The sequence below is a fragment of the Marmota marmota genome, unplaced genomic scaffold (genome assembly GCF_001458135.2).
Source record: "Marmota marmota marmota unplaced genomic scaffold, marMar, whole genome shotgun sequence".
Taxonomy (NCBI): Eukaryota; Metazoa; Chordata; class Mammalia; order Rodentia; family Sciuridae; genus Marmota; species Marmota marmota.
In genome coordinates, this window is record NW_026000164.1 from 4,079,500 (window position 1) to 4,100,350 (window position 20,851).

Genomic DNA, 20,851 nt, shown 5'->3' on the forward strand with positions numbered 1-20,851 from the left:
CTGCCACTGCTCCCTGCACTGCCTTCCCCACCTGGTGGCGCCTCGCCCACGCTGCGCTCCCCTGGGAGGGCTGGAAAGCCCTCATCCAGCAGCCCCCGGCTCCCGGGGCCACCAGGGTTCTCAGGCACTGCCAATGCCGGCAGGCTCTGCTGGTGAGGCTGAGGCTGGGGCTGGGGCTGAGCAGGGGCCTGGGGTGGGTTCTTCACCAGTAGCAGGCTGTCACCTGGGGGAAAACAGGAAGAAGTGACATACTGACAGTGCTCTTACTTGGGACCCCACACTGTTCCTGAGAAAGGGACCAGGTCACAGGCTATCTGGGCCTAAGTTTCTCTAAAACTGAGGAGATTGAGCAGATGACAGGTGGCTGTCTGTATGGCCCTCTGCCTGACGAAGTCATGTGCTGGGAAGCACTAGAAGCAGCCAGGCAGGTGGCAGGTGGGGACAGGAAAGCCTTCCAGGAGGCTGAAGCTAAGGGGTAGGGGCCTGCAATCCAAAAGCCACCTTGAAAGGTACACTGCCTGGAAATAATTAGACTTAATTGCAATCTAATGAACAATGATAATTTATCTCTGGAGATTCTCTCAATGGTAGGAAAAGAACTTGCCAGAATTTTCTACAGTAAAAATCAGTCTAGAGGTCTAAAGGAATGTAATAGAGGGAGCTGGGACCACAGTTAGCCCAGATGGATCTGTAGTCAGGGCAATAACAGGCTGGGCAGCTGGGCAGTGTGAGTGCCACCCAGGCCTGATGGCCCCTGGCTCCTGACAACGCAGCCTGCTGCTTTTCTTTGCACACCAGAGTCTCCAGGCCACTAGGCCACAGCTCTCCACTGCCTTGGGGGCTAGTGGGAGACTAAGTCCAAACCCTGAGCATCAGAACAGTGTCTTTAGTGCCCAACCCAGGAGGCACTCAAGTGTTCCTTCTGTTTAGATGTCTTCTTGTGCCTCCACTTCTGTCTGCTCCCTTGTCTCTAGCTCCAGCCTGGAAAAGCCCCATCTACCACTTAGGGGCAGCCTGTGGTGGAACTGTGAAGAAGTTGGTCCCACTCCCACCTCTTCTTGGTGTACCTTTCAATGCTCCCACTTCTGTCCAGGCCCCAACTGAAGCCACCTCCCAGACTGCGCCTGCCCTGTTTCCACCCCACTTTCCGTACTCAAGACCTGCTCTGAATGCCTGTAACAGGTCAGGCCCAGCACCACACCCACACCACCACCACCACCACCACCACCACCACCACCACTCCACCCAGCCAGGCAGACAGCTACCTCTATGGGACACTGGCAAGGCCAGAAGCAAAATAAAGTTTGCCTGCCTCAATTCAGGATGTCTCAGAATGGCCATGCCAGCTCCGGGGCATTCTGGGCCATTGGCTATGGCCCTGTGTAACTGCATTGAGTCTTTGCCACTCCTACTCTACCTGGCTACTCTTTATTCCTTCACAGATGCCTTTCCCAAAGGGTGGCAAAGGAACTATGGGTTCATAGCCCTCTGGAGATGCTTCCCTTGGAAGCCAACCTAGGACATTCCTACCCAGACTAAGTCTTCAAACTCAGCATGAGCAGCAGTCCAGCTCTCACTGTCTCGCCATGTTCCATGCACCCAGACTTTGTTCTCTCTGCCTTACCTAACTTGGCTCTCCAGGACAGTCCCTCCATGGCAAACACTTGTCGCATTTTGCTCTTCTCCCCAGTGTGCTTCCCTGGGGAACCCCAATTCTGTGACTGCACTCAAGTGCCTGAGGCTACTGCAGAAAGCTGCAGAACTCTCATAAGGAGACCGTATGCTGCACTGTCTTGGCTTTTTTCTCTAGTGGGTTCTGCTTTTCCTTTCTACCATAATTATGTCACATCACCTCCTCCTCCAATGGTGCCCGCTCAGGCATGGCCAAGAGGGCTTCTCCTTGATTTCCTGTTAGTAATTAATTCAGATATAAGCATGTGATTGAGTTCTGGCAAAGGGTGTGAAAAGTTTGCTTCTTTAACTCTCTTTTTTGGGGGGTGGGAGTACTGGGGATTGAACCTAGGGTTGCTTAACCATTGAGCAACACCCCTAACCCTTCTTATATTTTTGGGGTCTCTCTAATTTGCTGAGGGTCTCGCTAATTTGCTGAGGCTGGCTTTGAACTCCTGATCCTCCTGCCTCAGCCTCTTGAGCTGCTGGGGTTACAGGCGTGTGCCACCACAACTAGCTTGCTTCTTTACTCTTGAAGGCAGTTCAATTAAAACCCCAACTGGGACCCCTTGTGCCCCAGCCCCAGCTGCCATCATTTATCGGCTCCTTTTCATAGCCACTTTAACTAAGAGTTACCTAAACTTGCTTTTAGCACTTCTTTGCCTCCCTTCCCCCTTTTTATTAGGGTCAGGCATGTGCTCTCACCACTCCAATGAGAATGTTGTCAAGGTCAACAACACTCTCCAACGCCCCCCTGTAGTGTATGTCCAACCTCTCATGGCTGTGATATAATCGGCCCCTCCCTCCCTCCCCTTCTCCCAGCTTTGGTAGGGCCATGCTCTTCTGGTTCCTACCAGGCCTGGGCCTGGGATTTCTTTTAATTCTTTGTCAACACTGTCTCCAGAACTCACACGATCCTTAGGCTTAAAACAGCCCATGTGTAATAATTTCACTGCCTGTGTCCTTGGTTCCTGGACCAGTCTCTAAATCCTTGGAATTTCCTGTGTTTTTGTTGCCCACAGTGGACTCTGATGGAGTGCTGATGATGAGGTGACTCACGGGCCTCTAAAGAATTGAAGTTACAAGCTGGGTGCAGTGGCACATGCCTATAATCCCAGCAGCTCAGGAAGCCAAGGCAGAAGGATCATGAGTTCAAAGCCAGGCTCAGCAATGGTGAGGCATTAAGCAACTCAGTGACCCTGTCTAGAGACCCTGTCTCTAAATAAAATACAAAATAGGGCTGGGGATGTGGCTCAGTGGTCAAGTGCCCCTGAGTTCAATCCCCGGAACCAAAAAAAAAAAAGGGTTGAAGTTAATAAGATGACTCAGGATGGAGCTGGCCATGCCAGAAAGATCAACCATATGATAACAGGGTTGGGGCTTCCAGTGCAATCTCCAGGGAGAGGAAGAGGGCTAGAGATTGAGTTGAGCCTCTTGGTCAGTGACCCAGTCAGTCATAGCAACAAAAACCCAATAAGCACTGTGACCAGTGATGCTCAGGCATGCTTCCCTGGTGGGCAACACTCCGCATACTGTCACACATCAGGGTGCTGGGAAGGTGATATGTCCTGACTCCATAGGAAACAGACAATGGGAACTTCATGATTAGGACCCTCCCAGACCTAGACTTATGATTCTTCCTTTGGCTATAATAACATTGCAATTATAAATGTGGCAAGCTTCTGAATTTTGTGAGGCTTTATATAGCACATGTTTGAACCAGCGGGAAAGTGGGAACCCAGAATTTGTAGCTAGCTAGTCAGAAATGCGGGTGGCCTGGGATCCCCATGCTGGTGGCTGTACCTGAAGGGAAGGCAGTGTTGTGCAGTACAGTGGCCTCAACTAGTGAAGTGTGGCCTAACTCTAGGGGGCTAATGTGAAGTCACAGCAGCCTATAGCTCCCAAATCAGTTCAGCTCTGAGCTCTCTCTTGAACTTCAGACTCCCATGCTCATCTTGGACACTGCCACTTGGATGTGACCTCAAATCTCAACAGGTCCTAACTGGGATAGTTGGTGTCCACAGCTACCTGGCTGTTTCCCAGGATGCGCACTTCAGCAAGGGGCACTGCATTCACCCACTTCCTCAGGCCAGACCCAGGAGTCATTCTTGGGTCCTCACCCCACCTGCACCCATCATCCACAGCTCCAAAGGCTTCCTCCCCATGTGCACTGCTGCTGTGCCAACTCTGACCAACCACCCTCTCTTCACCAGCACTAGAGCAGAGCTACCAGCCTCTGAAACACCTCCTTGTTTCCTCAGCTTTGGCTCAATCCACACCCACCCCTTGTCCATGCCTGAACTGACCTTGTGAAAATGGAAACCAGATCCTGTCATGATCCTGCGGAAAACCCTCTGCTAGTCTCCTTTGTTGTTAGAACACAATCCAAACTCTAACTTGGCTCCTAAGTTCTGCCTGCCTTCTCAGCCTCACCCCCAAAGCCTCCTGGGCCTTTGCCCTGCTCTCCCTCGCCTGGTCCACTCTTGTAGACAATCTATGGCCAGCTCCTTCTCAGGATGCTGAGCACACTCAGCTCTCACTTCCCTGGGAGGCATTTCCTGGGGGCTCTGCTCAGAGCCCTGCTGTGTCCCTTCCTCCTGTTTTCCTGGCCCATCACCCTCGGGGCACTTGCCACAGCCTGGCTTTGCCCTGGCTGCTCAGAAGGAAAAGTCTTTCTGACCTGCTTACTCTCACACTGAGACACACAGGGCACAGAGTGGGCACTAAGGAAACACTGGCTAAATAAACAGAAAGTAGAGAAGGTTTTGGCCCCAGGCAGTGAATAATGTGGGCTGAGATCAAGGGGGCACTTCCAAAGCACATTCTGTGGATGTGGGTACCTGGATAAGGTAGCCCAGCTACAGTGTAGCTGGCCACCATTCCTTCCAGAAGCACATGGTAGTCACTGGGCTCCAAAGTCCTATTCAGAGCTCCTGCTTTGCACATTAACTTTGGATGAGGTGGATTTTTACCCTGTTTACACTAACTGTCTGAGAGTAGAGACTCAACACATACTCGTTAATAGGTAAAATCAGAAATCTCTTTTACTAAATTGTAACGTCCACTTAGGTAGTGGTCTGACTTTAGTCAAGCAGGACACCAGTTCCTCCTCTTGCATAGCCAGGGCTGGGGAAGAAGGCTGGCAGACACAGGTCTCGCCTACCACCCTCTCCCCTTATAACCCCAGTCCAAAAGACTCTTTCACATAATTTTAAGAGTCCTTCCGGGGCTGGGGATATGGCTCAAGCAGTAGCACGCCCGCCTGGCATGCACGCGGCGCTGGGTTTGATCCTCACCACCACATAAAAATACAATAAAGATGTTGTGTCCACTGATAAAATATTAAAAAAAAAAAAAAAAGAGTCCTTCCATCTGTCCCTGGCAACACCACACTAGGTTGGCTTTAAACCTCAAAAGAAATGACGGCTGATATACTAGTTTCAAATTCCACCATTAATAAGCAGGAGGCAGGCTCCCTTTGGAAGACAAGAAACAGGACCTGATAGATAGACTATCATGACTTGCGTGGGGAAAGACATTTCCAGATACTCTTGTCTCTCTGATGCTGGGTTCAAAGGCATCCCAAAGATAAAACAGGACAAGGCAAACTGTCCTATGGGTTGTCAAAGCCAAACCAAAGTAGGAAAACTGACTGGTCATTTGCAAAGCCTGGCAAGCTCTCCAGGGGCCTTCCTAGATCTGTCCCCAGCCCTGTATGGTCCCAGGCAAAGGCTCCTCCAGGTAGACTACTCACAGCCAACCTGGAAGAATTGGAAAGTAGCACCGAGGACCAGGGCTGGGGCAGAAGCTCCTGGCAGGGCCTGATGAGCTGGTCCTGTGGCTTCAAGGCCAGAGCTAGGATGGTGGCCAGGTTAGGGAGGGGGCTGCTGTTGCTCCCTCTTGTGCTGTGTTCAGTCTCCTGGCATTCCTTGTCATCCCACCATGTCAACAGGTACAAAGAGTTCTGCTCTAAATCCCATTTAAACCAAGGGCAGGCACTGTTCTCTCATCCAAACTGTTCCTCCAGTTTCTGAAAGACTGCCACCAACACATCACCCCAAAAAGGGGAGGCTGAGGCAAGCAACCCTGGTCAAAACACCCAGGGATCCTGATGGAGGGCGCATTACTCACTGGGCCCAGAGTCCAGTCCAAGCTCTCCTTCCATTGTGTCTCGAGGGCCCCAAGGATACGGCTGCTCCTCCTGCTTGATCCAGGACAAAATGTCATGTGCCGAGATGAGAGACTCTATTTTCAGGAAAGAAGGTTCATTATACTTCATTCTCTCCCAGCTGTTATCCCACAGAAGGATGGAAAGCCATTGCATGCAGAGGCTCTGGCCATGTGGAAGGTGGTGTCTTGGGCATCCATGCTATATTTATGGGGTCCTTCTTGCCCTCTCAAGCCTTCCTACATGGGCTCTCACTCATGCTACACAATTTAAAGCTGCCAGAGAGGAGGAAGCTCATCCCAAAGCCTGGGCAGCAACAAAGTCAGACTGGAACCCAGGACTTCCAACTGTCCACTGAGCCCCAGAGGGATGGGGCCAGGCCAGGCCAGAGGAAGACTCAGCTCTGATAGCCCACAGTGCCATGGCTGATTGGTCTGACTCAGAAATTTGGTGATGCAGAACCAGCAATCAAAGCCACTGACAAGACCCATGTGAAGCCTGAGGACTCTTTACCAGGGAGACTCTGCTCCACCATCTGCCCTGGGTCCCTTTAATTTCTCCCTTGATAAGTTGAAAAATTACAAAGATCCTTAGACTTTGCTTCTCATCCTCTCTTCCTGGTATGGGGCTGGGATAAGACTTTGGTGCCAGAGCTTCCAGAAGGGATAACAGGGGACCTCCCCAGCTCTGCCAACATTCACAAGTCACAGAGCCCAATTGGGTGAGCCTGTATCAGATTGTCAAAACTTGGTGCTAGGCCCCGGCTTCAATCCCCAGCACCACAAAAAAAAGAAAGAAAGAAAAATTGGTACTACGGTAATTTTAGTATCAGTTCCATTGATATAGTAAATGATTTCTTTGACCTCAATATTCATTCTGACATTTTCCTCACCTGAATTGGGGTCTGTGGGAATATCTCTTTCTGCCAAATCCTGCTGGTCCCATACGCACTGCTGCTCTTCCTGCTTAATCCGGGACAAGAGGTCCTGGGCAGAGATGGGGGAGTCTATTCATGGGAACAAGAGCAGCAAAGGTGTTAATGAAATGAAATCATCACCAGTTTGTGTTTTGAGTAAATCTATGATTTCATGCAATTATCTGTTTCCCCTAAAAATCAGGCATGTATGTAACTGAATTATTCTAATTAGCCAAAGAGTCAAGTCATTCTGGACACAGACAATGTATCTGTGATTGTAAATTAGTAGATTCCACAGGGGAATGACATAACAGTGACTTTAAGGTACAAGGTTTCTTTGTGCTCCAAAGACAATTTCCTAGAATGAGGTACCCACTCTATTGCTGCGACCACTATGAGAGGAGGGATCCTTATGAGGGCATTTCCCAGGAGAATGACCCCTTTCAGGAAGTTTTTTATCTTAGTCATTTGAACAGGACTTTTCTAAGATGAGAGAAAAGATCCCACATCCTCTTTCTTCCACTATTAAACCCAATTTACCTTTTACTGCCTTATTATCTCCAGGTCTCTCTAAAGAGAGCAATACTTGGTGTTTTCCAGAATTTCCTGATGCCCAGGGAGAAACAATTCTTTTCCTAGATGCTACTATCACTTGCTTATGGGTCTGAGGCTTTGCCTAAGGGAGTCAAGGTATGGAGCTCTAACGAGTGGATGAGGAGGGAGCCACAGTATGTTAATCTATCTTGTGATGGTTGCTTCTGTGTATCAACTTGGGTTGGCCAGATATTTGGTCAAATGTTATTCTAGATGTTTCTATCAAGTATGCTTTTTGGATGAGATTACATATGAAGTCAAAATGTGGGTAGGCTTCATTCAACCTGAAAACTCTGATAGAAAAGATGGAGTTTGCCAAGGAAAAGGAACACCTTCAGCAGATGGCTTGAGGCTTGAGCTGCAGCATCAGCTCTTCCCAGGCCTCCACCCCTGGCCTGCTTGGGAACTGCAGACTTGCTCGCCTCCACAATTGCTAAGCCAATCCCTTAAAACAACCTCTCTCTTTACACACACACAAACACATACAACATTGGTTCTGCTGCCACGTCAAACTCTGACTCTCACACACACCTGCTACAGAGCCCAGCTGGAATGCCATCGGGAGCAGCTCCCCCAAGATGATACTTGGGCAAAGCACTGAAAAGTCTTCTGGGTCAGGGGGCAGGTTTTACTGGTCTCTATATTCTGTCCCCAGCAAGTCTAGTAAAGTGCCTTGCACTTAGTACTTTGGCAGTGATACCAGTTTTTGTTTGTTTGTTTGCTTGTTTTTGGTACAGGGGTGCTTACCCATTGAGCCACATCCTCAGCCCTTTTTATTTTTTATTTTGAGACAGGTTCTCGCTAAGTTGCTTAGGGCCTCGCTAAGTTGCTGAGGCTGGCTTTGAACTTGTGATCCTCCTGGCTCAGCCTCCCAAGTCACTGGGATTATAGATGTATACTACCTTGCCCGGTGGTGATACTGTTCTTAAGGAAGAGGAAAGATAGTCCAAACCTAAGAATAGAAAGATGAGTGCAAAGAGAACAAGCAAAGCCTGGGCATAGTCATGAACTGTCAATGCTGTGTGCCATGTCAGCACCCCTAGAGAGATCCTGCCTTGGCCCAGTCCTGCACCCGCAGTGTGCTTTCATTGCTGGTGCAGCCTCTGGTCTGGCATGCACACAGACGCCCCTGGAGTTATGAACGGTGCACATCCCCTGCACTCCCATCTTGGGCTGGAAGGCTGTTGGCTCACTCACCGGTGATAGATTCTGTGGGGATGGCTCTTTCCTCCAGGCCCCGCTGGCCCCGGACACACAGAGCTCCTTCTCGCTTCACTTGGGAGGATGCATCCTGTGCAGGCACCAGGGGTTCTGTTCCTGCAGACAGAGAATCACACTATTTTTCCGTATACCAGTCACCAGCACGTTTGGGGTCAGGAGCATGGCTGCCTGCACTTGCAGGTGAGAGCAGGGGTCTCCGGTTCTGGATGACCCTGGGGAATAGAAGGTCCCAACAGAGAAGTGACCAACATTCAGAAAAAGGGGCAGGCAAGCAGCAAAATGAGGTGTAAGAGGGTTAGAAAGACTGGACACAATCCCACACCATACGACTCGGGTAATGAAGACTTGGCCAGGTGTTTGACCTCTGACTGCAGTGATTTGTCCTTGCTTTTCACTGAAGTGGCCAGAAACCGACATACACGTGCATGTTTGTGTGCATATATATGTATGTAAATATATATTTACACACATACAAATCATACATTTACATGATCTGATTAGTTGCAGGCAGGTTGGGCAGAGGCACAGCTAAGCCTTGATGCTGGGTGGGTAAAGCACAGCATCCTTAAACATAAAAGAACACATCCTTTAGTAGAACCCAAGATGTGGCGAAAGGGCAGTTTCCTCTTCTGGTATTCTACTGTGCAATGTACTAGCTCCTGGCAGTTGACACTTAGGCAATAGAAAGAGACTTGGTGAGGAATCTGAAGATGGGGATCCTGGTTTCAACTCTACCGACTCAGTGCATGAGTCATTTCACTCTCTGGGTTTCAGCTGCTGCTGCTTCTATAAAATAGGCAAGTGGTCCCTGTGCTCAGTCCCAAGATGGTTTGATAACTCAATGAAATTGTGGACTTTATGGTGCCTGAAATGTAAAAACTACCACATAATACTAGAGACTGCACGGACAGCTGCTGAACTCAGACATCTGCCGTCTTGATGAAGATGGGGCAGGAGTCACTGAGCCGGAACGACCAAGAGGCAAATCCATGAAGACAGAGAGATTCGTGGTTGCCAGGGCTGGGGCAAAGGGGAGAGGGCAGTGGCTGCTAAGGGGTATGAGGTTTCTCATGATGAGAACGTTCTGGAATTATACAGTAGTGACGATTGCACTCAGTTAACTACTGAATTATATACTTTAAAAGGGTGATTTTTTTTTTCAGTTGTCAATGGATCTTTTGTTTTATTTATTAATATGTGGTGCTGGAGATCGAACCCAGGGCCTCACACAGGCCAGGCCAGCATTCCACCACTGAGCCACAACTCCAACTCCTAAAAGGGTGATTTTTTTTTTTAACATGTTGTGGACCTTTATTTTATTCATTTATTTATATGTGGTGCTGAGAATCGAATCCAGTGCCTCACACAGGCTAGGCAAGCACTCTACTGCTGAGCCACAACCCCAGCCCTAAAAGGGTGATTTTTATTGCTCATAAATTTCATCTTGATAAAAGAGCGGGGCATAGTAGTGCATACCTGTAACTCCAGTTACTTGGGAGGCTGAGGCTGAAGGATTGTGAGTGTAAGTCCAACCTGTATAACATAGTGAGACCTCATTGAGAGAGAGAGAGAAGGTTGGGAGAGTGAGGCAGGGGGCTGAGGGTGAGTGTTCATGCTGTTGGGCAGAGGACTGGCTTGAGAGCCAGACTTCACCCTGTCAACACTGCTGCTCGGAGAGCTGAGGCCCTGGGGACTCAGCTGAGACTAGAACCCTGGTGCCTTCTGTCCCAGTTTTTGAATGCTGGCCAGGTGGGCTTCCCAGGGAACCGATTCCTTTAGGACTTGAGGTTCTTTGGTGAGTGAGGAAAGAGCATCACAGGGTAAGTGTGCGCAGGAGGTGTGTGTCTGGGCAAGAATGAGGTGTGAGTGAAATCGCAGATACAGCTGGGCAAGGAGCTGGGCCCAGCAGAACTGCGCCTCCACAGCAGACTCCACTTTCACCTCCGTCAGCCTCCTGGATCCGAGGCAGGGAGCCTCTGGTGGCTCCCAGGCTTAAGTTCTCTGCTCCCCACCAGGCCTGGGAGGTGTCACAAGCCCACATACTTTCTTGACTCTCCACCCAGCTTACTGTGAGTCCAAAGCTACACAGCTTTAATAAACCAAAAGATAAGTGTCCATGTTGAGATTTCAGGCCCCAAGACCTCTTCCTGTAAGTGACCACCACATTTCAACTGCAGCAGAACTGACCCCCAGGAGGACTCATGACACTCCCTCTGCCCAAACACCGTAGCGCCCCCAGCCTGGTGTATAGGCCACCCGGCTCTCCTCTCCTGCCCTCCCCTGGACCTGGCGCTCTCTTTGGCAGCCCTTACCTGTGTCTGTATCTACTGGGATTTCTCTCTCTTCAGGGTGACGTTGCTCCCACACGCAAGGCTCTTCCCTGGGCTCCACCGGGGCTGGAGCATCTGGCTTGGGCACGGGGCCATCTGTGTCTGGAAGTGAGAGGGAAGGGAAGGAAGTTGGCCAGTGACCCCAGATCCAGGATGACGAGGGAGCTGTCTGCCAGCCACCCGTCCACCTGAGCACCCCTCTGCGTGGCAGCAGTCACATAGCAAGGTAGGTAACCTCTTAGGAGGAACCTTGAAGACAAGCAGACAGATTCCCAGACCTCTAGTGTAGAAAGAGCTGGTCTCCGAAAGCTGACGTCATATGAACTTGGGCTTATCCCAGCTGTTGGGATGGAGTGTGTAGTGAGGTGCAGATGTGAGATTTTCCTGTCTTCTAAAATAGTAGTAGTGCACAGAGAATTTAAGGCGAGAGCCCTGTGGCCAGGCATTTATTTTCACCCTGTTATAAACTGTCTTTCCATTAGGCTGACACACCCCCTCCAGAGACAGCTCACCGGTGGAGAGGGGAGGTGTCCTTACCCAGGGACATCAGTGTTTTGTAGTTCTCCTTAACCAGGTTGTTGTAGAGCTCCTTCTGCCACTCGTCCAGGTTCTTCCATTCGTCCTCAGAGAAGTAAACCGCAATGTCGACAAAAGTCACAGGGACCTGGGACAATAAGGGTTTCAGCCTCGTGCCTGCTGCCCACCTCACTGGCTCCGCTTCTCCTGCGCAGTAAAGGAGCCACCCCGACCCAGAGCCCGGCCTGTACTCTGTGCGTCCCAACCTCTGGATCCCAGCCCACGGCAGCCCACTTCGGAATTCTATCCCCTGGACCTTCTTGTGCTTCCAACAGCCTTGATGGTCAACTTTGCCCACCCACTTTTTAAAAAGTATTTAGCGATGTCCTTTGTTATTTCACTTCTAGGTCAACTGGATTCCTAAAGGCAAAGCTGAAGTCAATGAGCCTCTCCTGGTGTATGGGATGACAGAGGTGTGGGAGGGTCTCAGAATGGGGATCGGTGACCCAAGTACCATAAAGTTCTTTGATGAAACCTGAATTTCAGGTCAGGTTACCCCTGAGGACACAGTTACATTTCTGTCACTAAAACTTGTACAATCCAAAGCCATGTATGTGTGAAAGCTCCAGGTCTTGGTGTGTCGTGCATGAGGAAGTGCCACTGTGGCCTGTCATCACTCATGTCAGTCACTTGCCAATTGAAGTGTTCTGATCTGTCACATAAAGCTGGGGTTTCAGTTTGACCAGGAACCTCGTGTGTATTCATCTCAGCCTTCACCAGCTCGACCTCACCTTGGACCAAATCGTTCAAATTGGTTTCATTTCTGTGATTTGAATCAGTGGACTTCCCTCTCTGACCGTTCGGGTCTCCCACTTACCACTTTCACATCTCTGCTGAACCAGCCGCTGCTCTCACTCTGAAATCCAGCCCCCCAATTCTCCTCCCTTCCCTAGTCCTCATCCATCAGTCTTTATACCTGCAATTACAGGGCCAAAACTGACCTGTATGGCACCTTGGTGCAAATGAGAAGGAGACAGCAGAGTCAGGTGCACAGCCTCATGAGGGGGCGGCACCTACATGCCAATTAGAAATGTCAGCCTTTGAGCCAGGTGCACATAATTCCTGCAAAGGTGATATACACAGCTGTGCAGAGTGGCACTGTCCCTACCAACAACTCACCATCCGTCTTTAAAACTCAGGCTTAGAAAATTGAGGAACATTGATGGGGCAAAGGGGAGTTTGCAGAGGGGTAGAAAAGATGGTGGAATGAGATGGACATCATTACTTGAGGTATGTATGACTGCAAATATGGTGGGATGCTACATCGTATACAACCAGAGAAGTGTAAAGTTGTGCTGCAATTGTGTACAATGAATCAAAATGCATTCTGCTGTCATATATACCTAATTAAAATTTTAAAAAATCAGGCTTAGAACTTTTAACTAGAGCTAGCACAGACATGGCCCCTTTTCTTCATTTTAAGTCCCTGTTCCTAGATAAAACTCATGAAATTCTGAAGAGAACATCTACCATGAATTCACATCATGTCTCAGGCTGCCCAGGAGTCTTTGGCGACCTCTGGTTAACATCCTGCTCTGTCCCTGAGGAGGCTGGTTTCAAACTTTCCACTGCTCCACAGCTTTCTTCTCTGACCGTCCTGCACCTGCCTCTGTCTTTGACCTCAGGTAGAGACTGGCAAGCTGCTTCCTTGCCCTTTCCTTCTTGCCAAAGCGAACCTGCTGATAGGTGCCCTTTACTTCTCCTCTACCTTCTGCCCTTTCCTCTTTTGCATGTTCAGCTCCTCCTCTCTCCCACCGCCTTTCTCTTTTGGGTCATCCCAGGCTGAGAAAACCTTCACTCAAAGCTGCTACCTCTGGTTAATCTATTCTCAATCTTCATTTGACACATTCCAAGGGACATACTCTGCTTGTGTCCTCCATTCTCTGAAACCACAGCCTGGAAGGTCCTGGGCCACCAGCGGCTGTAACCCTTACCCTTTCAGACCTCTTTGAAAGGTCAGTCCATCTTTCTAGAATTTTTGCCTGCTTGGTTCCCATTACTGTGCTGCCTGCTGTCCAACTGGCTCACATCTTCTTTACTGTTTCCTCCTCTTCTTCCAGGACGAGGCTCTGTCCCGACTCCTCCCTGCTTCTCCACTTTCCCACTGCTTTCTAGGCAGCGCCATTTCATTGTCTTTAAGTATCTCAAACTGAAGGTATCCAAAGCCTATCTTTCCAACACACCAGCTCCTTTGCCTCACTTTACCATTTTTTGGGAAAATCAATATTCAGAATTCCATTCTCATGTGTAGGAACAGGCATCACTTTTTAATGACTTTATTGTGACAGGATATAACAGAAGTCTGAGGTCTGGTTTGAGACTGCCAGCAGCCTCTGATCCACCTGGACAGGAGAGACTACCCAGAATGAGCTAGGAACCAACTAACAGACACAAAAGAACCTGACAGGCCCAAAGAGATTTGACAGCATCCCTCCTAAATCCAGCAGATAAAGAAAACACACCTTGCACACCAAGAGCACATAATGAACCATAACTGTGGCCAGCAATGTGCATTAACATACTCATGGTGTTTTACAGTTGTGGTGGTTTTCAAATGTCATGAAATTTTGATAGTCCCATCAAAAGGTGGAGTTGAATTCTTCTCCTGAGTATGGGCAGGACTTGGTAACTCACTTCTAACAAATATATAAAGAAGTAATAGTACACAACTTCTAAAACTGGTCATAAAAGACACTGCAGTTCCATCTTGGTCTCTCTCTCCTGGATCCCTCATGAGAGGGGGCATGGGTGTGGACACATTGTGAGGATGCTCAAGTAGTCCTAGTGGAGTCCACATGGTAAGGGACCTGCCAACAGCCAGGTGAGTGAGCTGTCTTGGAAGTAGACCTGCCAGCCACAGTCAAGCCTCCAGATAATCACACCCCCAGCCAAAAGCCAGAATGATTATTCAAGAGAATAATCCAGAAGTTCCCAACTAAGCTACTTCTGAATTCCTGACCCACGGAAACTGCAAACTGCAAGACGATAATTATTTTTTAGACTGCTACATTTATTACACAGCAATAGGTAACTAACAAGGACCCACAAATGTTTTCCATAAACAAAATCAATGCCTCCTCATAATTCTATGAAGCCAGCACAGTAGCGTCTCCATGCTACAGACGGTTAACACTGGGGCTCACAGCGATTAGCTACAAGTTTACTTAATTGCTCAGACTTCAGTTCTTTAAAGAGGAATTGAGGAGGCTCAGAGATCATGAAAACACATGCTTAACGCACAGTAGAAAACCAGAAGTGGACAGTCAAGACTCAACCAAGTCCCCTGATTCCACGTCCCATAACCACTCCCTCATCATGCAGGGGCACACCACAGTTGAGATTCCGAGGCTTCATCCAACACAGAGAACACCTAACAGTGCTACATGAGGACAGAATGCTGAGTTAAAACACGTGGTACAGACAGGCGCAAAGGGCAGGGTGTAAGTAGATGCTGATTGTGATAGACAAGCAACATCTGCAAAATCCCACTCAATGCTGTGCAGGGAACAAAGCCCCTGTGACAATCCAGTATGTGAAGCCTTGATAAATAAATTCAAGGGGCAGCTCTGGCAAAGTTGATGGGTTGGGCTCCTTGCCACCCGCGGAGACATGTGAGACCTAGTCCCTTCCACGGAGCTGCTAGCTGTCCAGCTGGAGCACCACCACCTTGGGCATACCGACTTTGAGCCAGGTGCCGTGACAAACACTTGAACCAAACAGAACTGACATTCTTGTCAGGGAAAGCCAACCAAGAAGCCAAAAAAAGGTGTAAATATTAAAGATGCTGATGGCATAAGTGCTCAGAGGAAGACCAAAGCAGGGACAGGCAACGGCATGCAGGAGGGACGTGGTTCTTCTCATAGGGTGGCTACAGAAGGGTCCACGATAAAGTGATGGCTGAGCAGACCCCTGAAGGAAGCCGGGAGGTTGGGGAGAAGCTATGCAGATGACCAGGAAGTGTCCAGGGAAGGAGCTTCTCAGTGGAATGTCCCTGAACTGGGAGCCTGTGTAGGAAGCTGGAGGACTGTCAGAGGCCAGGGTGTAATGGGGAGTGTGGTGGGGAACATATAAAACTTAAGCTTTTATTCTGAGTAAGATGGGAAGCCATTTGGAAAGTTTAGGTATCTGTGACCAATTTATATGTTAAAGGAATCACTCTAGCTGCTCTGTTGAGAGTAGACGGAATGGGAGAGGGGCAAGGGTGGAGACCAAGAGAACAGGCAGGAGCTGCAGCAATACCGAGATGAGGTGAGGTGTGGTCACACTGTACATGTATACTGGAAGGTGAGAGAAAGAGAGGAGACAAGAAGCACTCCAAGCCTTTGGTCTGAGAGACTGAATAGGATGGAACTGTCATCAGTAGAGACGAGGATGACTTTGAGCAGAACAGACTTCAAGCAGAATACCCAGAGTTAATTTTGGTTATATTAAGTCTAAGATATTTATCTCCAAATGGAGGCTGAATTTACAGGTAGGAACATGAGTCTGGCATTCAAGAAGGAAGTCTGGACAGGGCAGAGAGTAGAAGGGACAGAATATATTTGGGGGTTGACAATACACACATTGCATTTAAAACCATGGGACTGGGGCTGGGGATGTGGCTCAAGTGGTAGCGCGCTTGCCTGGCATGCGTGCGGCCCGGGTTCGATCCTCATGCACCACATACAAATAAAGATGTTGTGTCCGCCGATACTTGAAAAATAAATATTAAAAAAATTAAAAAATAAATAAATAAAACCATGGGACTGGAGGAAATCATGAGGAAGTGACTGTAAATATGAGCAAAAGGCTGAGATGAGCCCAAGACCGCTACAAACTGTAAGATGTTGGGAAAAGGAGGTGAACCCAGGAGAGCAGGCTGAGAAGGAGCAACTACTGGGTAGAGAAGGAGTCAAGAGCAGCATCCCGGGAGCAGGTCAAAGGCTCGCCAAGGACAGAGTGGCTACCTGCACACAATGCTGCTGATGGGTCAGGAGGATGAAGACTGAGACCTGATCAGTGGACCTTATTAGGGCCTGGGTAAGACCCATAGGACAGAAGGGAGGGAACCCAAGCCTGATCAGAGTGGGTTCCAGGGAGAATTATCCAATTACCAGCTTACTGGAACACTAAGAATAGAGGAACATGCTCAGTGGGACCAGGAGGGATGCCATCAGCAGAATCCAGGCAGTGAGACACTAGACAGGACCGATAGCCCAGTTCCTCTCACAGATGAAGTGCAAGGAAAAACAGAGATGAAGGAGAAATCTACAGATTGAAAAAGACGAAGACATGTCAATCACAATGTGTGGACCTTATTTAAATTCTTATTTAAAAAAAAATAGAAAAAAGAAAGGAAGGAATGATTAATTGAAAATCTAGACCCCAACAGGACACTGGAGTGGGGTGAGGTTTCTCCTGTGGCAGTGGTGCCAACATGGAGTTTATTTATTTTTATTAATGCATTTTAATTTTATAGATAGTGGGCTTCCTTGTGTGTTTACTTATTTATCTATTGGTACTAAGGATTGAAGTCAGGAGCACTTTACCACTGAGCCACATCCCCAGCCGTATTTATTTATTTATTTATTTTAAATTTTGAGGCAGGGTCTCTCCCTAAGTTGCACAGGGCCTTGCTATTTGCTAAGGCTGGTCTCAAATTTGTGATCCTGCTGAGTTGTGGGGATTACAGGTGAGTGCCACTGCACCTGGCCAGTATATTTATTTTTAAAGAGTTATTACCTTTTAGAATTAATACTGATATATTTATGAACAAAGTGATTGACATCTGGCATTTGCTTCAAAATTAAAAGAGTGGGGTTCCGTTTGTGTACAATGTGTCAAGATGCATTTCACTACCATGTGTGACTGATTGGAACAAATTTAAAAAAAAAAAAAAAGTAAAGAGAGACCAGTAGAATAGAAAAAGGGGAACAAGGGGAGGGGAGGGAGGAGAGGAAAAGGAGAGGGACTGGAGAAGGAAATTGATCAAATTATACTGTCTTAAGGTGTGAACAAATTTAAAAAAAGAAAGAAAAAAGGCAGAGTCATATAAATCCTATTTGGGATAACATAAGACAGTAAATAAATTTTATTTCTCTGAAAAAAATAAAAGGAGTGAGGAAGTGGGTAGGCATTCAGAAGAAACAGGATCAGTCAGGCTTGATGAGCACTGAAGCCAACGGTAGGTGCACAGGGCTTCCGTCATGCTATTCTATCGGCTTTAGTATGTGTTTGAATATTCCATAATAGAAATCTGGGGAGAAGAGAATGGGGGTGAGAGAACAGGAGATAACAAGTGTACACTTCTAAAAGACTCTTTTAAAGGATTCTGCTCTCCAGGAGAACAGAAAATGAGGTGCTAAGTGGAGGGAGGTGCAGGGCCGGGGAGGTTGAGTTCTTGAGACAGGTGGGTCATGGAGCGTTGGAGTGAGAGGACCAGGAAAGAGAAGAGCGCTGAGAGGCAGATGGCACAGATGCTAGGGTAGCCTCCTAGAAGAGGGGATGTGGATGGACACCAAGCCTCAGTGGCAATGACCAGGGCACTGGGGCAACAGGTGCGGGAATGTGATGCCACACAAGGAAGCCTCCTCTGAGTGTCTCCAGACTCTCAGAGAAATCGAAATCAGGGCATCAATGAGAGCAGCGCTGACCAGCCAGAAGAAAGCAGAAATGATTCGGCCAAAAAGGGCCCACCTGAGTTTAGTGATCCAGATTTAAAAGCCAGTCCATTCACTGTGATTTGGGGTCTGTCCCCAGCCATGGTTTGGACAAGCAGGTACAAAGGTAACCAATGGCAAACTGTCACTGGTCAGCTCTCAAGTGGAAAAACCAAATAGTGAAGGTCTTTGCAGCCAGCCAGGAACTGGGGGAGGGGGGGGCATGGGGTAATGAGACCAGGCTCCAAGGCAAGCCCACGCAGAAGAACCTGCTGCACAGGGCTGCGGGGAGGACGTTCAAGAAGAGGCTAAGGAGAGAGAGGTTTCACCACGACACTGAAGGAGACAGCCAGGGAAGCCTGTGAAGCCTGACAGCTGGAATCAGGGGCTTCGTTCCCTTGCGCAGTTGCTCACCTCCAGCCCTGCCGCTGACCCCCCACTTACCTTGGGTGCCTCCCCCTTGCTGCCGGGGGGCAGCCGCAGGACCCAGAAATTCCTGTTGCGCAGCAGGTTCTCCAGGTTCTCCAGCCGCCGCTGCAGCAGCCCGTACTCCTGCAGCAGGGTGCCCAGCACGGCCCACTTGCTCTCCATGTGGTTGCCGAACTCCACGGCCGTCTTCTCGCAGTCGGCCAGCTTCTTCTCGGCGGTCCCGGTGCGTCCCTCCAGGTTCAGCAGCTGACTGGCTTGGGCGTCCACCTTCCTCTCCACAGCCTGAATGGCAGCCACCACGGTCCAGAGTGAGATCTCCGCCGTGGGCAACTGGGGCTCCCGCATCATGCGGTCAGGGAAGACAGGCGCCCTATCTGGGAAGGGTGGGAACTGAAAAGGCATTGGTCGCCGGGCATCCATGTCCCATTCTTGAGCCTGTGTGCAAAGGGAAAAAGCGACAGCCCAGGATGAGAATATGCGCGAGAGGGGAAAGTGGCTAGCGAACAGGGGACAATTAATCAAATGCCACCGATTGTCTTTCTTCTGCCAAGCCCTACCTCCAGCCATGGTATTCATTAATGCTCCCAGCAAAAGTGAGAGCAGCCATCTAGCCCTCCCCCAATCCGTAGCCCACCTCCTGCCTGTGGGGAGTCAGACTAGCCACCAATTCACCTACTTTGACATCTGGAAGTCAAGGCTGTGGGCCCGTGTCTAAAATGTTCAGACTCTCTCTCTGAACAGAGCAGCTGTTTTCTTCATGGGCTAGATTTAATTGTAAACTTCATATTTGCCCCGTGTTTTTTGTTTCAGGGTAAGAATTTTCATGTAAACTTTCTGATGCTAATCTTCCCAGCAGTCTCTCAGCAGGTTAGGACAAGAATGATTATCTCTACTTTAAAGATGATGAAATTGAGGCATGGAGAAGCAGCTGGTCATTCCATAGTACCACCCTGCACTGCCAACAGGCACACCTGTGGGTGCTACAGGTAATGCGAACCTTTCAGGTATGTGCTGCTACCACCATTCCTATTAGGGCTGCAGACCAGGGAGATACCAGATGCCCAAGCTAGAGAACAGGCAAGCGGGGGTGGGGGGCTTGTTGTTTCCCTTTTCCTTACACGACTATTCTTTCATAAATACGTTGCAAACTGAAAATAGATTAACTAAAAAATGTCATTCATTCAAAATTCTTCATTCAAGAGGAGGGGACATCCCTCACCCTCCACAAGGGCTAAGAGTAAAAGCTCTGGGACCCCTCCCTGCTTCCTGAGACCTCCTCCATTATCTTTCTGCACAGAATCCTCACCCCAAGAGTAAGGCCAGTGGGTGCAGGTTGGGGGCTAAGCGCTATGTCTAGAAAGGAGAGTGGAGGGTGGCCACAGTTCTTTGGGGATCTGAGAACCAGTGACATACTGTTCTAGTATTCAGGGCTCCACAGGCTGAGAACCAATTCTTCCTGCATGGGTCAAGAGGAGGTTTCACTTTTTGTTCTCCCTGTTGCTGTGAAGAAGCCCTCCTGCTGGGAAAGTGGAGGGATTTGGCTTTGAGATGGACTGGACAGGCCAGTGACAAGCATGCCTGCTACTCTCCCAAACTCAGAAGCTGTCCCCACAGTGTCCTGAGACTCTCTCCCTCTGGGAGAGAGGAGAGCAGGCTCTGGGGCTGCAGTCCCGGCTGGGTAAGGCCCGTTGCCTCTTCATCAAAGCCACCCACAGGGCTCAGGGAGGCTGCACTCTGACCTAGCCAGAGAAGAGGGCAAGGGCTGCCAGTGGAAGTTTGAAGACCTGAAGCTGACAATCGATCAAAGAATACACAGCAGCTCCTGGCTGGCTCCTCCGGTGGGAGCAGAGGGGCCTCTGCGGAGGCCATTCGAGGGTGGCCGCAGAACCTCTTCCCTGGGTTCTATGTCAGCCTGGGGCGCTGGTTCTCAAACGCCACACCTGAGATCACGTTGGAGCCTAAAGAAAGACCGGCGCCTCCTCCACCCCCAGGGGCTGGAGCTGACCGTTCAGGGACGCGGCTTGGGCGGCGTCAGTTGTCTTCGGAGCTGCTCACAGGACTCCAATATGCGGCCAAGTTCGCCGACCCAAGACGACCAAGTCACCTCCCCACAGTCCCTTCCCAGGATCGCACCGGTGCCGAGGAAAAGTGGGTGGCTCATTATACTTGGGAGAGATGGCGCTGGAACATTTTGCGATCTTGTCGTCCACCTGGCTGCGGTGTAACCTGGACGAGGCGATCGCCCTGCGGCGGAGCAGGAGGCCTGCCGCGAGCCTCAGTCGGCCCGCGAAGGGCGGCGGGCGCCGTC

The 20,851-nt window shown here is 49.5% G+C and overlaps 1 protein-coding gene across 1 annotated transcript in view; it reads right to left on the reverse strand.

Annotated features, from left to right (window-relative positions):
- Positions 1-20,851, reverse strand: part of Znf282 (zinc finger protein 282) — a 23,756-nt gene that overhangs the window by 2,674 nt on the left and 231 nt on the right. Inside the window, exons 2-10 of the mRNA XM_015493856.2 lie at positions 20,677-20,787; positions 19,178-19,184; positions 18,559-18,978; positions 11,438-11,564; positions 10,883-11,002; positions 8,547-8,666; positions 6,732-6,845; positions 5,803-5,916; positions 6-223 (exon numbers count right to left, since the gene is read on the reverse strand). Of these exons, the coding sequence (XP_015349342.1) occupies positions 6-223; positions 5,803-5,916; positions 6,732-6,845; positions 8,547-8,666; positions 10,883-11,002; positions 11,438-11,564; positions 18,559-18,978; positions 19,178-19,184; positions 20,677-20,787 (1,351 nt within the window). The remainder of the gene's footprint in view (positions 1-5; positions 224-5,802; positions 5,917-6,731; positions 6,846-8,546; positions 8,667-10,882; positions 11,003-11,437; positions 11,565-18,558; positions 18,979-19,177; positions 19,185-20,676; positions 20,788-20,851) is intronic.